A 15,788-nucleotide genomic window follows, 5' to 3' on the forward strand; every position below is an offset into this window, starting at 1 on the left:
TAAATATAACATTTCAAGGGTTAAAAAAGGGTTGAGAGTTAGAGCAATCATTTTTCAGCATATTTCTTGCCTGTATTGCTACAGAGAGTAAGGAACTATTAAGAAAGTGATACTATTTATCATTCTTTGGGAAGGATAAAAAAATGACAGTGCTACACCAGAACTCTATGTTAATCCTTCATTGCTTGCGGATACCTGCATTGCATACTTACCCAAAGAGTTTCTAAAATATCAGAGGGTTTTTGGTGCCTTGTCTGTCGATCACATTTGTAAAATAAATACAATAACTATGTATAGAGCTAATTTCTTGAATATATATTTCCTCCTAAAGGTACTGATGTCGCAATGTTTTCGTCGCAGCAGCATATACATCTCTCTGTGGTAGAAAGGTCTCGTTCCAAGAGTTTACCTGCTTCCCCTTCATGTTCACCTAAAGTATATCCAAAGGTATTGGGAGGAAGCCTTTCTAAAGTTTTGATTGACCTTCCAGAGTCTACAGAGAATGACCAAAGCAATGAAGACAAACTTTGCAGTAATGAGCATAAATTGGATGTGCTGAAAAAACAGGAAGAACAGTATATCAGCAGCTGTGAGTCAGCACAGACAGTCTGTGATTCCCTGACACTTCCCAATGGTATCAGAATTACTGAGCCTTCAAAGGAGGATTTTGGTCAATCGGACATAAGTTTGGAGGTTACAACCGATGATTCAGGCAAAGTAACACCATGTGAAAGTGCTGGAGAGGTTTTTTTGCAGCGTCCTCACATACTTAAAGGAATTTCCCCATCCAGGAAAGGACAGGGTAACATTGCCAGCTTTGGTCTAGCTTTTCCTTCTAGTGGATCTTTATCCAGTACAAGTTGGACGGATGTTTCTGAGAAGAAAAATTCTGAAGAATGGGGTAGCTTTCCTTTCTCCCCAGTATTTGATCTTACACTTAGAGACTCTGTTCAAGTGGACGGAAGGTACAATTTTCTTTTGCTTCTTGTATTGTGTTGGAGTAGAATTTAAATGTTTCAATTTAAACATCCCCATTAAATATATTTTCAAGTATACATTATTATTAGAAGATAAAACAGTGAGACGTGTAAGCCCAACTACAGAAAGGGTTTTTAGAGGACCCTTTTTTTCACAGGCTGTAAAACAACTTTAAATTGTTTGCATTCAAGCTGTTCAGTCCTTTTACATTTTGTAGCTTATTTATCATTTATGCAAATTAAATGTTGCTTCATTAAGATGAACTTGTTTAGTTAAATTTTATTTTCATTTGGAATTCGACCCTTGTATGGTCTGCTTAACAAACTGAAACCATCCTCAGCTCACACTGTAGTTGGGATAAAGGTTTTACAAAAAAACATAAATAAAAGGTGAAGCCCTGTATATATCCATCTTCCAGTGTTAGGAAGGATAGGCTGTGTGTCTGCTCTGTCTAGCTGTGGCTGGTGGTATAGACAGCTGTGTACATGTGTCTGATCATTATTGGCCATTATATCACAGAGGACATCTATGAAGGGGCTGTGCTGCACATCACGGGGCTCTGGTCAGGTGGGATCCCCAAGGACAGGCTTCCAGGAGAGGGGTCTCATTGTGTCCAGTGAGGGGGTGATGGGGCTCCATCAATGTTCAGGTTGATTACTGTCTCTGTATTGGGGACAATGCTGGGCCTGGCCTGGGGAGATGCTGGGCCTGGCCTGGAGAGATGTTTTGGAGCCACTATGACATGTTGGTTAAAAATAAAGGGGGGACATAGCGGTGTGTGCCATGTCATCTGTATCAATGTACGGTGAGAGAACACACAAGGGGGGACTTGCTGAAAAAGGTGACAATGATTTGTGCTCAGAAACCAGAGGTACTACATCTCTATGTTAATATTGTTATAGTTGTTAATATTTATTTTTGTAAGTTTATTCTGCATAAAACATTTAATAGTGTCATTTCATGAGATAATTTACGAGAACATGTTTTAGAGTGGGGCAGGGTAAGGGCTAGGTGGGGCAACTGGTGCTGAGTAACTCTTAAGGCCTGGCTAGTAGCTCAGGACTTGAAATTTGTAGCCCTGCAATAAGCATGCACCCCTTTTGCCTTGATGGCCTGGGAAAGCTTTCATTGCAGACAGAGTTTTCCTTGGGCAAATTGTAGTAATAAAGACTGAGTATTTTCAATCCCCTAGTTTAAAAATCTCTTCAAAGCAAACTCAATTACCAGAAACAGTGCCTGCTCTTTTGACAAAGTTGAAAGACCTCACCTATCCATATCAAATTAATGACAGAAACATGTATTTACCAACTCAATAAGTTCAAAGATCAGAGCTACATGGTTACAAGAATAACATAGATAATGAAGAATATGGTGGCTCCTGCACACCAAGCTTATTATTTCCTGCTAGAAAGTATGCATTTCTGTGCACCTGCTAAACAAAATTTTGTGGAGAAACAATTAATAGCAAGTTTGGTTCTATGTTGGCTAGTTCCCTGTTTTCTGGTTCAGGAACTTGTTTTTCCAATTTTAGATGTTATCCTTAGTTCACTGTGTAGAGAAAAAGGAGTAGGCTGCTTACCATTCATCTCTTGCAGATACTAACCTAAATTTAGAGATGTTATTTTCACATATCATAAATGAGCTAGATACACTGGCTTTAGCTATCTTGCCTATTACAATGTGGATTGTGTGTTGCAAGTGCCCTACATGCAAATTACTTACACTGATGCAAAAGCCTTTACATGATTTAAGACTTCGTACTAACGGTACCTGCCTCACAATAATTATTCACAAACAGACCATCTATAGAAAGTGGCTGCTTCTTCTTTTTTTTTGTACCTCTTTTTCTCCACATGCAAGCAAAGGGCCATATGGTAAAGTAGAGGGCATTTCATCTTCCCTTAGCTTATAATTCATATGTACTGTAACAGGTTTGATGCAGAAAATTTGAACATGTCGAGTGAAATGGTAAAATGTAATTTCGAAATTTGCCCTTACTTTTTTTTTTTTACATGCAGACGTCATTTAGTGTTTCATCTAGTTCAGTCTTTCTCAACCTTTTCAACAGAGAGGAACCCTTGAAATAACTTTCCAGTCTCAGGGAACCCCTGCTAAAATTACTATATCTACAGCTCATGATATATTAGTGTGATGGTCAGTGGGAAGAATGCTTCTTATGCTTGTGATCATTGGGAACAATTATCCCCTTATAGATAGCTAGGAAGATTATTGATGTCAGTGGAAACTTATCTGAGACATAGAAATTGCTCAAGGAACTCCTAGCAACCTCTGGAGGAACCCTAGGGTTCCATGGAATCCTGGTTGAGAAACCCTGATCTAGTGAGTCACTGAATTGCAACAATCCCACTGCCTGTAAGGTCGGAAATACGTGTATGTGAACTTCAGTCATGTATACTTATTCCAATTCTGTGGATGATTAGGTGCTCGAGTCTGCATCTTTAAAATCAGATTAGTATTGGCAGTATTCATGTTTCTGTTTTTTATAAATTCCCTTTAGAGTTAAGTTAGTAAAAAAAATATATATATATTAGTTTCAGTCCCTATTCCTTAGAATCAACACCATCCATCCTACGGCCTAGGGGAAGTTTTTCACTTTGAGGATACTCATCTAGTGCTTTAAAGGGGACCTTGCACTAAAAATGCAAGTACTGCTCATTTCTGGAGAAAACCCTCTCCCATGCCAAAACCTAGCACTAAAATATAGAAGATACTTGGCTTATATCCTGCTCCTGCCTGCAGTTCCTAGACACATATGTATGTCCCCATCTTTCCTGAGACATTCTGTGGAATGTTGGGCAGCCAAAATCTAGGGAGAAGATGCTCTCATGCCTGGAGTGTTTAATCTTGAGATTTGGGCAACTCAGCATTCTGCCAGAAAGATAGCGAAGTCACCCCTGCAGTATGAGAAGGTGAGTATATTCTCACTTTATTTTTACCTGCAGTTTTCTTTTTTTTTTCTTCTAATTTTGGTTCAGTGTATTGGCATGAACTGGTTTCTCAGTAAATAAGCAGATGTTACTTGTAGTGCAGGGTGTGCATTCTAGTCACCTTATCTTTCAACTGGGGGGTTTAGATGCCTTTGGAAGACATTCTTACAACAGGTGATGATGTTTGCTTAGGTTATTTTGATAGTTTTACATTCATAATGGGTTAACCTTGCCTAACACTACAGGATTGATTTACTAAAACTAAAGAGTGCAAAATCTGGTGCAGCTCTGCATTGAAAGCAGTCAGCTTCCAGGTTTTATTGTCAAAGCTTATTGAAAGCTGCAGTTAGAAGCTGAGTCTCTATCATGTACAGCTGCCCCAGATTTTGTGTTCTACAGTTTTAGTAAATCAACTCCTAGCAGTTTTTAACTAGTGTATGCCTCTGCATTTGAGTCTACTTAGGCTATAGCTTTACCATAGAAAATGTTGACTTTTGTTTTCTATAACTTAGGCATACACATTCTTTCTGCAGTGTATTGACATAAACATCTCACGGCCTTAGGGGTTCATCCTTCATCCTTAAATGGCAATGCTAATATTTTCACATAATCGTCTACCTCTGACCTTGCAACCTGCCTGGGATCTGGAGGCTTTACTTGATTTTGCTGAGGAAGACGGCCCCAGGTTTAGGGGAAACTCAGCAAATGCTGGCTACAACCTATCTGAATAACCACATTTATACTAATGACTCCCCAGCCTTGGCCGGAATGCAGGATACATATACTTCATATAATGTATTCTTATATTAAAAATATTTACTGTGAATGTAAATTATTCTGTTTTTTGTTTTATAGATCAATGGATGATTGCATTCATCTTGTGTGTTGCGGGCTTTATGATCTTTTGTGTGGTGTTGTTCTCACCATGCCTGATGTAATGGTGGTGGATGTTTTCAATGAAATTATTCAGCCAGATGTACTTATTGTATTAGTTAATCACCAATCTCCTCTCATTCAACAAGGAGTCTTAAAAGTAAGTGTTAACGGCTTTAATACTCATATGCTGTTTACTGTAATCAATAGTTACAGTATGCCTATACCTATGGATGGGGATAGAATAGTTTATTCAGATGCTTTAGTGAACTTGTAATGTAGTGAGCTTGAGTAAAATACATTTCAGGCAAAAGGGAAACCATTCATCCAGAAAATGAGTTTTGGTACCTTAGCTTGAGATTTTTTTCTTTTGTGGTATTGTCAGTAGAACATGCATCATGATGCTGCTGTTATCCATTGCAGCAAAGAAACATGTATGCTATAAATAAAACCACTGCATCATAGTACCTTTGTACCTTCCACTGTGGATTGGCTGGTGCCAATAACAGTGAACATTAAGGATAAGTTACGTTTGGGAACATGTTACATGTTCCACTTTTTTTTAGGGTGTAACATGTTCCCGATCCCATAGCTGCCCGATCTCCCCACTCCCTGTGACAGCAGTGTGGGGAGAAGTTCCCCCTCACTAGCTGTCACTTTTTAAAAACAGCACGGCCTTGCGGGGCTCCGCAACAGCCTTAGCCGCTGTCAGCTTGTAGTTTTCAATGATCTACCACAGTGCTGTAGTAGTTCATTGAGTCTTCCTGTCAGAAGTATCGGCTTGCCCATATGGTATGTATGAGGAAGCAGATACACTGACAAGTCTGCAGGAGACCTGCATGGCACCATCGATCTTGTGATCACTGGTGCTGTTTTACAGGCTCCTGCAACAAAAAAAAAATGCACATTTCCATACCTGCAAAAAATGCGCATTTATTATTTTTTGTAGAAAGGTGAACTTATCCTTTTAAATTTTGCCATTTTGGTCTTTTTTTTTTATCATGAACTACTTCAGCTCTCGCATCTGTATACTTATGGACAAGAGCAAGTTTTACATTTCAGCTACAGTGTGTACTTATTAATTGGGTAATAATTTTGGCATTACTTATGAGGTAATGCTTTAATTTTTTTTTTCCTGGGACATAGAAGGCTTTATATTCGTGTTAATCTCTTGCAAAAGTACTTTTATTTCTGGTGCAATTTATAGATAAAAATATGTAGCAATCCTAATTATTGTTACTGTAGATTAAGTAAAAAAAAATTCTTTAATTTCCCATCCTTATAATGAGGGTAAAATTATGATTCTGGTACAAAGCATCTCAAAGTTATTTACAATTTATATAAATTTGCCCATCTTGTAAATGGCTAACAAATGAAATAAATGAGCAAAGCAAACAAAAAGAAATATAAATAGAGAAATAGCTAGGGGTAAGTAGATAAAGTGATGTTAAAGGTTGCGCAGTGGTTTTACACAGATCAGCCTCTATGCATCTCTTCTCGTGTCTCCTGTCGGCGCTCCAGGATTTTCCCTTCTGCCGAGTGCCCCATAGCAAGCAGCTTGCTATGGGGGCACCCGAGCAGCCTCACTCCTGAGCCGCTGCACTATGTGTCCATTCACACAAGTTTAGTGGCTTGGCCTCACCCCTGCTCTCTCCTCATTGGCTCACTGGCTGTGATTGACAGTAGTGGGAGCCAAATGGCTCAATGAGAAGGGAGAGACCCAGGGTGTGTGCACATCGCCTTTACAACTACCTTTAATTGTGGCTGATTAGAATTTGCTAAGTAATATTTTAGTGGAAAAAAAAAGTCTAACTGTTGCTAAAAATGTTCCCTCCCTCCTCCTCCTAGCTATCCTGCCTACATTTTTAAGAATCGTTGGACTTAAGCTTTACTTCTACTTTAAGGAACACCTTATTTATTTATTTTAGTGGTAGGGATGCTTTGTCTGATGCCATGCAAAACAAAGGTCATCCATTTGATGCAAAGATGATTGCAACAGAGCAAATACAATGCAACAATTTTACTTTGTTTTTGTGAAGGGTGCTTCTAAACAGTGTTTACACACTCAGGAGCTCAGTTTTTCACAGCGGTGGCTGCTGCCACTGTAATTCACAGCAAGTTCTGGCAGGAGGCTTTGCAGCAGGGATAGAGGAACCTTATTATTATTATTATTATTATTATACAGTATTTATAAAGCGCCAACAGTTCGCTCAGCACTGTACATTACAAACATGCGACAGTACAATAACAATAGAATGCGATACACCAGGGGTTTGAGGGCCCTGCTCTTTCGAGCTTACAATCTAGGACATGTTACAAATGCCCTGTGTACATATATGCTGTGTACTTTGTTCAAATTTTTGGGCATACATATCACGCCTAAGGTCCGCAAATTGTTTAATATTAGTAGATTTATGTAGTCACATAAACCACTATTGCAATATATTTATGAATCAGGCTTGTGCTTGTCCATCTCAGTCTAGTACACCCAGAAGGTTAATTGTATATTTAGGTCTATATATTTAAACAAAAAAACAAAAAGTGTATTTATTGCAAATTTTGTTTATTTTTTTTAAACTAAGTACATTTCCTGTAAATACAAAAATTCCCTGTTGATCCTGCCAGTCCTCATAAATTCCTGTGAAGTGAACTGTAACCTCAAACAATCTGATCAGCCTTCTCCACTATCCTTTGTAAACTACAGAACACTGCTTCTCTACATAATGGGTAATGGGTTACCTGTTGGGTAAAAGTGAGCCTGTGATGACAAGATCCCTTTTAAAAGTTTTTGCTTTCTCCACCGTTATAAATTGTAGACCACTGAATGATTTACAGCTATCTAATTATATCTTGACATTTCTGATATAAATAAATTCCCGCATGATATGATTTTATTGGATAGAAGCAACTGCTGTGCAATGAGCATTTGTTTATTTGTTCATTTTAAAGTGATGAAAGGGTTACAGACCTTAGTTTACTGCCTGTGATTCACACTCATTTTCTAAACCTAATATTTAAAGCATATGTTGACTGAAAGAAAACATCTCTGCAATACATGTACTGTATATTTCAGAAAAACAATTGATGTGCTATGGGCAGCACAGTGGCTAAATGGTTAGCACTTCCGCCTGGCAGTACTAGGGTCGTCGGTTCGAATCCCAAACATGGCACCATCTGCCTGGAGTTTGCATGTTCTCCCTGTGCCAGCGTGGGTTTCCTCCGGGTACTCCTGTTTCCTCCAACACTCCAAAGACATGCTAGTAGGTTAAATGGCTCCTGTCTAAATTGGCCCTAGTATGTGTATGTGTGCATGTGAGTTAGGGACCTTAGATTGTACGCCCCTTGAGGGTTAGGGACTGATGTGAATGTACAATATGTAAATGTTCCTCTTTGACATGAAGGCACTGTTTTTGTTCTGCTCTGAATTCCTGAACATGTGGTGTCAGCCCTGCCAACGTATTTATTATTGGTCCTTATATAGCGCCTTGAATTTACGCAGTGCTTTATATACATATTGTACATTTACATCAGTCCCTGTCCTCAAGCAGCTTACAATGTAAGGTCCCTAATTCACATTCATACATACATATACTAGGGCCAATTTAGAGAAGGGCCACCTAACCTACCAATGTCTTTGGAATGTGGGAGGAAACTGGAGTAGCCGGAGGAAACCCACACAGGCATAGGGAGAACATGCAAACTCCAGGCAGGTGGTGCCGTGGTTGGGATTCAAACTTACAACCCTAGTACTGCTAGGAGGAAGTGGTAACCACTTATCCACTGTGCTTCCCTACGTCATTTCTAATGGATTACATAGAACCTCCTTCCTCCTCCAAATCTCCCCGACCACTCCTTATGCACAGGCAGAGCACACAGTTGGTTTGTAAGATTTGTGGAAAAATCAACAGGTATTTTTTACATAGCTATAACATTTTTCAATTGTATTCTTATAAAATCCAAAAGGAAGCAGATAGGAGAAGTTCATTGTTTGGGTTTACATACACTTTAAATATTTTAGGTAATTTACCTGAATTTTTCTAGATTACATAAAGTACTCCAATATAATGTTAGTAGGCATTTTGTTTTCATATGCCATTTCTTTTAATGCATTTAAACGATACATATTTTAAATGGTTGCTACACATATGAGACTAGCAAAAATCAACTATTGATAAGAGAAAGCTAAAAGTGGTTGTAGACCCTTACATATACATTGAAGGAAATAAATATTTGATCCCCTGCTGATTTTGAATGTTTTCCTACTCACAAAGAAATGATCAGTCTAAAAATCGAATGATAGGTGTATTGTAACACTGAGAGACAGAATAGCATCAACAAATTCAGCAGAAATGGATGTCTAACAAATGATGCACTGATTTGCATGTTCATGAGGGAAATAAGTATTGGATCCCCTATCATTCAGCAGGATTTCTGGCTACCAGGTGTCTTTCATACAGGTAACAAGCTGCGATTAGAAGCAGTCTCTTAAAAGGAGTGCTGCTAATCTCATTTTGTTACCTGTTTAAAAGACACCTGTCCACAGGAGCAATCAATCAGATTCCAAACTATCCACCATGGCAAAGACCAAAGAGCTGTCCAAGGATGTCAGGGACAAGATTGTAGACCTACATAAGGCTGGACTGGGCTACCAAACGATCGCCAAGTAGCTTGATGAGAAGGTGACAACAGTGCAATCATTCGCAAATGGAAGAAACACAAAACAACTGTCAGTCTCCCTAGGTCTGGTGCACCATGCAAGATCTCACCTCGTGGAGTGTCAGTGATCATGAGAACAGTAAGGAATCATCCCAGAACTACACGTGAGGATCTTGTCAATGACCTCCAGGCAGCTGGGATCACAGTCACCAAGAAAACAATTAGTAACACACTACACCAACAAGGATTGAAATCCTGCAGTGCCCGCAATGTCCCTCTGCTCAAGAAAGCACATGTCCAGGCCCATCTGAAGTTTGCCACTGAACATCTGAATGATGCAGAGGAGGACTGGTTGAAAGTGTTGTGGTCAGTTTAGATCAAAATCGAGCTCTTTGGCATCAACTCAACTCTCCGTGTTTGGAGGAGGAGGAATGCTGCCTGTGACCCCAAGAACACCATCCCAACTGTCAAACGTGGTGGAAACATTCTGCTTTGGGGGTGTTTTTCTGCTAAGGGGACAGGGCAACTGCACTGCATCAAAGGGACAATGGAGAGGGCAATGTACCATTAAATCTTGGGTGAGAACCTTCTTCCCTCAGCCAGGGCATTGAAAATGGGTCGTGGATCGGTGTTCCAGCATGACAATGACCCAAAACACACGGCCAAGGCAACAAAGGAGTGGCTCAAGAAGAAGCACATTAAGGTCCTGGAGTGGCCTAGCCAGTTTCCAGACCTTAATCCAATTGAAAATCTGTGGAGGGAGCTGAAAGTTCCAGTTGCCAAACGTCAGCCACCAAAGCTTGATGACTTGGAGAGGATCTGCCAAGAGGAGTGGGCCAAAATCCCGCTTGAGATGTGTGCAAACCTGGTGGCCAACTACAGAAAACGTCTGACCTCTGTGATTTGCCACCAAGTACTAAGTCATGTTTTGTGAAGGGGATCAAATACTTATTTCCCTCATGAACATACAAATCAGTGCATATTTTGTTAGACATGCATTTCTGCTGATTTTTTTGTTGCTATTCTGTCTCTCAGTGTTACAATACACCAAACATTCGATTTTTAGACCGATTATTTCTTTGTGAATGGGCAAACATTCAAAATCAGCAGGGGATCAAATACTTATTTTCTTCACTGTACCTAGTGAAATGAGATGCCTATGGTGATACCCAGAGATGAAATATATAGGTACCTGAAATAAATAAATGAAACACATCCTCCTACAGATCTTACAGAAATTGTACCTGTTTCTCTGTAGTCTTCTCTTCTCTACAGCCATTCAAAGTGCTGTATTTATACAGCTTATCTGAACTTTCAAAAAGCAGGGGGCAGAGAGCTGAAGTTAAATTCTGCATATCTCAGTGAGGATAACTGAGGGCTGATTGAAGGGAAGGGACACAGCACACAGGAACAGAGCCGAGGCTGTCAATCACAGACTATGTGCTGGAGCTCCCCCCATCACTGTTTTACCTCTTGGTGTTAGGCAAATTTGTCAGAAGTGACTCATACAAAAAGCAGCAGACAGAATATGCTTTGTTCATATTTCATGTCTGAGGTTTACAACCACTTTAAAGAATTGCTGCAGGGTAGATGACTTGCTGAAAATCAAATGTGTATTTTATTTGAGCTTTTTTTTACCTTTTATCTAGCTGTTGAATTCATATTTTCATCGAGCATCCAAGGAATATAAAGAGGCCTTTTTAAAGAAAAGTGGTTTTACGTTGCTGGCCAACCAACTCTATCTTCACCAGGGGAGTCAAAGGGTAATAGAGTGCCTGCTGGAGATGTTCTTCGGACGACACATTGGGCTTGATGAGGAGTATGTTTTTCAGTTTGTTTATATTTGTTATGTATATATGTAGACATTTATTTTAGTGCCACTCTAGCTGTTCTAGTAACATACCAGTTTTGTTTCTCACAGTATTAGATGGGTGCAGGCTGTCAAGTGCTTAACCCAGACAGCATTGGAGCATATAGAGACGAGACCCCTCATGCCGCCAGCTCATTTGGTGAAGAGAGATGTAAAAAGCCTGTAACTCTTCCTAAGCCACCCCATTATGCCATCCCCACTGTGGGCTTAATCCTAGATTAACAATTAAGCCCTGGTGGGCAGGATGAAACACATCAGAGGTGTGTCTAGGAGGAGTTATAGGCTGAGGTCATTTACAGATGTGGAATAGACTCCCTCAAGAGTCGGTTCTGACCAGTGCAGTGGATTGCTTTAAAAAAGGCCTTGATTCTCTCCTAGATACACAGACTATAACTGGATACTAACATTTATAGGAAAAGTTGATCCAGGGAATATCCGATTGCCTCTAAGGGGATCAGGAAGGAATTGTTTTCCCTGCAGGAGAAAATTGGATCATGCTTTGCTGGTTTTTTTTTGCCTTACTCTGGATCAACTGTGGGTATAGGATTGTAACTTTTTTTTTTTTTTTAATGGTTGAACTGGATGGACTTTTGTCTTTTTTCAGCCAGACTAACTATGTAACATCTCTCTTCACCAAATGAGCTGGCAGCATGCAGCATTTTCTTGCCTCTAGATTCTGGACTTGACGTTGTAGACCTGTAGTTTGGATGCATGAACATGTAACTGATATCCTAGAGAGAGTATTATTGAAACGCTACAGCTTGCCCTCTCCCCCCACAGATTAACACAATTGCTTTTTAAAACAAAGCTATTATAATAATCTTTCATTATAGTGCATTTTAGGGTATAGTGGCATGCATTGCTGTATTACTGTTTAGAGCAGCATCTATCCACCATTTTTCTGCTTCAGATTTGCATGTTATCCCCATGATAATGTGGGTTTTTTCTGTATGGCCTATAGACAGGAAGGGGAATGTGCATTTGCTTTTATAGTCCTCTGTCAAATTATATTCTTTAAAAACTGCAGAGTTACACTTTAACCAGACAAATGAGAAGAATCCAACATGCCTAGATATTTTGCATCCTTCTCTTTCTGGCCGCTCACTGTTGCTGTTTCCCTGGTCACTGCATCACCTATAGTATGCCTCAGCATATGTAAGCAAACAGCCCTAAAACTGAACTCTGGGGAAAGCAAATATTGTCTAAATACAAGAAACATGTGTATTCTTATTTGGTTTGTTTTGTATATTTCCTTGATCTGTCTAGTAATCCAAAGTTTAACTTTGCCTCTATGCAGAAGCTTCCTGTAGTAAAAACTGGTCCCTATCTTTGTGCAGGGTGAATGCTATTGTTTCCGCCCCCTCCTGTAGTTTACTGTGGTTAGTATGTAGTGGGAGGACCTGCTGGGTCTTTCCCACAGCTCTAGTGTCTGCGCAAACTATGTACGACACAGCATTGATGTTACTTCTACTTTTATGAAGTAAGGATTGGGATGCAGATGCATTTGGTGCTCACAAGATGGATTTTTGTTTTTGGGTGGCTATTGAGAAAGGCGGAAACAGTGACAACATCAAACTTCAACTGCTCAGAAGACAGGCCAGGCAATCTACTTCTGTATTATGGCAAGCAAACTTGAGGATGAGAAAACTAAGAGAACTGTCATATAGTGCTGAAAGATGTTCCCATAGGTCGTAAGGCATTTATCATGCTACTAGGGAAGAGCAGATGGTCACCAAGAGTACGTCTTGTATTTATGAAGCTAATGGATCAAAGCCTGTAGAACAGAAAAAGGAGATCAAAAGTTGTAAAGATATTATCACCATAGGAACCAAGGAAAATTAGAAATTTTTAAAGATCAAATGGATAAAGCCAACATCAATTTATTATGAGTCCGTGAACTCAAATGGACAGGACAAGGACACTTTCAATCAAGTGAACATTGGATATGCTACTCTGGTCACAAAACCTACAGGAAAAAGAGTGTGGCATTTGTCCTCAACAATAAGCTCTCAAATACGGTACTAAAATACAATACTATTAGTGATAGGGTCATCTCAGTCCGTCTACAGGGAAGGCCGGTCAACTTTGCCCTAATCAAAGTGTATACTCTAACAACCGATGCAGAAGAGGAAGATGGAGAGTTGTTTTATGAACAACTTCAAAGTGCTATAGATCAAGCGGCAAATCAAGATCTACTAATCATCAGGGGGGTCTTCAGTGCAAAAGTAGGATGTAAATCCAAAGATGCAGTGGTTGGAAAGTATGGCTTACAAGAAAGAAATGAAGCCGGTGATAACTTTGTATGGTTTTGCAAAAGTAACCAACTGTTTATCATGAATACACAATTCCGGCATCACAAGCGTCGGCTATACTCATGGACCTCTCCAAATGGCATGCATCGTAGTCAAATTGACTAGGACAGAGAACATAGGTGGAAATCTGTGGTTTTGACAGCAAAGACTAAACGTGGAGCTGATTGTGGCAGACACCACAAACTTTTGACATGCAAGATTCAGGTAAAGCTTCTTAAGCAAAAGATCATTAGAGGCCTTCCAAGATATGATATTGCATGTATTCCACAAGATTACAGGATTAAACTAAACAGATTTGCAGTTCTGGATACAGGAGATATAGAGCTCGAAGAGTTATGTAACTATATCAAAAGCATAAATAGTGAAGAAGCTGAAAGAACATTACGGATGAAGAAAAAAGCCAAAAAATCCCCTTGGAATCAGAAGAAACTAGAAAAGTAGCAGAGCAACGAAGGCAAGCCAAAATTTATGGCGATAGAGTAAAACTATCTCAAATTAATCAAATATTTCAATGCCAAGTTCGGAAAGATAATGAAAGATATCACAAGGATATTTGTCAGAAAAGTGAGGCTAAGCACATAAAGGAAAAACCAGAATAGCTTTTCAGGACATTAAGAGATTGAGGCAGAAATTCCAACCTAGATTGGGGATGCTTAAAGTGGGAGTAAACTGCCATTGGACACTTGTACCTACACGTAAGCCTATAATAAAGCTTTAACATACACCTTATATAACATGCACCTTTTAGGAGATATTCAGTGTCCCTGCAGCTGGTGACATCTCCGGCGCATGCACTCTGAGCTCTGTGCCAAGCTGAGACCCCCGCAAACCCAGAAAGAAGACTGGGTGAAGATGGAAGCCCGGTCACCACTGACAGTGTGCCGCTGGAGGGCTTTGTTCTAAGGTAAGTATTTCATAATGTGCTAGTATGTAATACATACTAGCACATTATGACATTACTTTGCAGGGAGATTTTTTTTTTTTTTTTCATAGGGCAAGTTTACTACCACTTTAAAGACTGTAACAGACTAATATTGAACAACCCAGAGAACATTAAAAGGAGAAGGAAAGAGAATACTGAACATTTACAGTGGGGATCGAAAGTTTGGGCACCCCAGCTAAAAATTTGTATTAATGTGCATAAAGAAGCCAAGGAAAGATGGAAAAATCTCCAAAAGGCACCAAATTACAGATTAGCCATTCTTATATTATGTCAACAAAAGTTAGATTTTATTTCCATCATTTACACTTTCAAAATAACAGAAAACAAAAAAATGGCGTCTGCAAAAGTTTGGGCACCCTGCAGAGTTAATATCTTGTACTGCCCCCTTTGGCAAGTATCACAGCTTGTAAACGCTTTTTGTAGCCAGCCAAGAGTCTTTCAATTCTTGTTTGAGGTATCTTTGCCCATTCTTCCTTACAAAAGTCTTCCAGTTCTTTGAGATTTCTGGGCTGTCTGTCACGCACTGCTCTTTTAAGGTCTATCCATAGATTTTCAATTATGTTGAAGTCAGGAGATTGTGAAGGCCATGGCAAAACCTTCAGTTTACGCCTCTTGATGTAATCCCCCGTGGATTTCGAGGTGTGTTTAGGATCATTATCCAAAAAAGCAGTGTAGATAACATTGAAGAAAGTGGACCAGACAGTGACACCGAAGATGAACCAGGTATACTAAAGGCAGAAGTCATAGCCGCAATGAATAAGTCACCAGGTATCGATGGGATTTTAATTGAGTTAATCAGAGGCTCCGAATCCGAAGGTGCTGTCTTGGCCCTTACTCAGCTATGTCAACGGATCTGAAAGGAAAAAACATGGTCAACTGACTGGAATAGATCACTGTTCATTCCTATATTGAAGAAAGAAGATGCCAAAGATTGTAACAATTACAGAATGATTGCATTAACTCCACATGCTAGTAAAGTATTCGTGAAAATAACACAAAGGAGAATAGAATCATACATTGAGTGAGAACTACCTGAAGCTCAGGCTAGGTTCAGAGAATAATAGAATAGGTAGACGCTACAATTAAACATACCAAATATAGTATATTGTGCAGTAAATAGGGGATTAATATTGCTAAAAATCCCTATATTTAGTGCCGCAAATTCGGTGCATACATCCCTGTGTTTGGACCAAATTTGATATTCTATG

At 39.5% G+C, this 15,788-nt stretch overlaps 1 protein-coding gene across 1 annotated transcript in view; it reads left to right on the top strand.

Annotated features, from left to right (window-relative positions):
- Window positions 1-15,788, top strand: part of LYST (lysosomal trafficking regulator) — a 310,685-nt gene that overhangs the window by 151,456 nt on the left and 143,441 nt on the right. The window contains exons 22-24 of the mRNA XM_089668582.1: window positions 332-965; window positions 4,782-4,959; window positions 11,105-11,274. Of these exons, the coding sequence (XP_089524708.1) occupies window positions 332-965; window positions 4,782-4,959; window positions 11,105-11,274 (982 nt within the window). The remainder of the gene's footprint in view (window positions 1-331; window positions 966-4,781; window positions 4,960-11,104; window positions 11,275-15,788) is intronic.

The sequence above is a fragment of the Staurois parvus genome, unplaced genomic scaffold, assembly GCF_062004578.1.
Source record: "Staurois parvus isolate SC_StPar_1 unplaced genomic scaffold, SC_StPar_1.0 ptg000059l, whole genome shotgun sequence".
NCBI lineage: Eukaryota > Metazoa > Chordata > Amphibia > Anura > Ranidae > Staurois > Staurois parvus.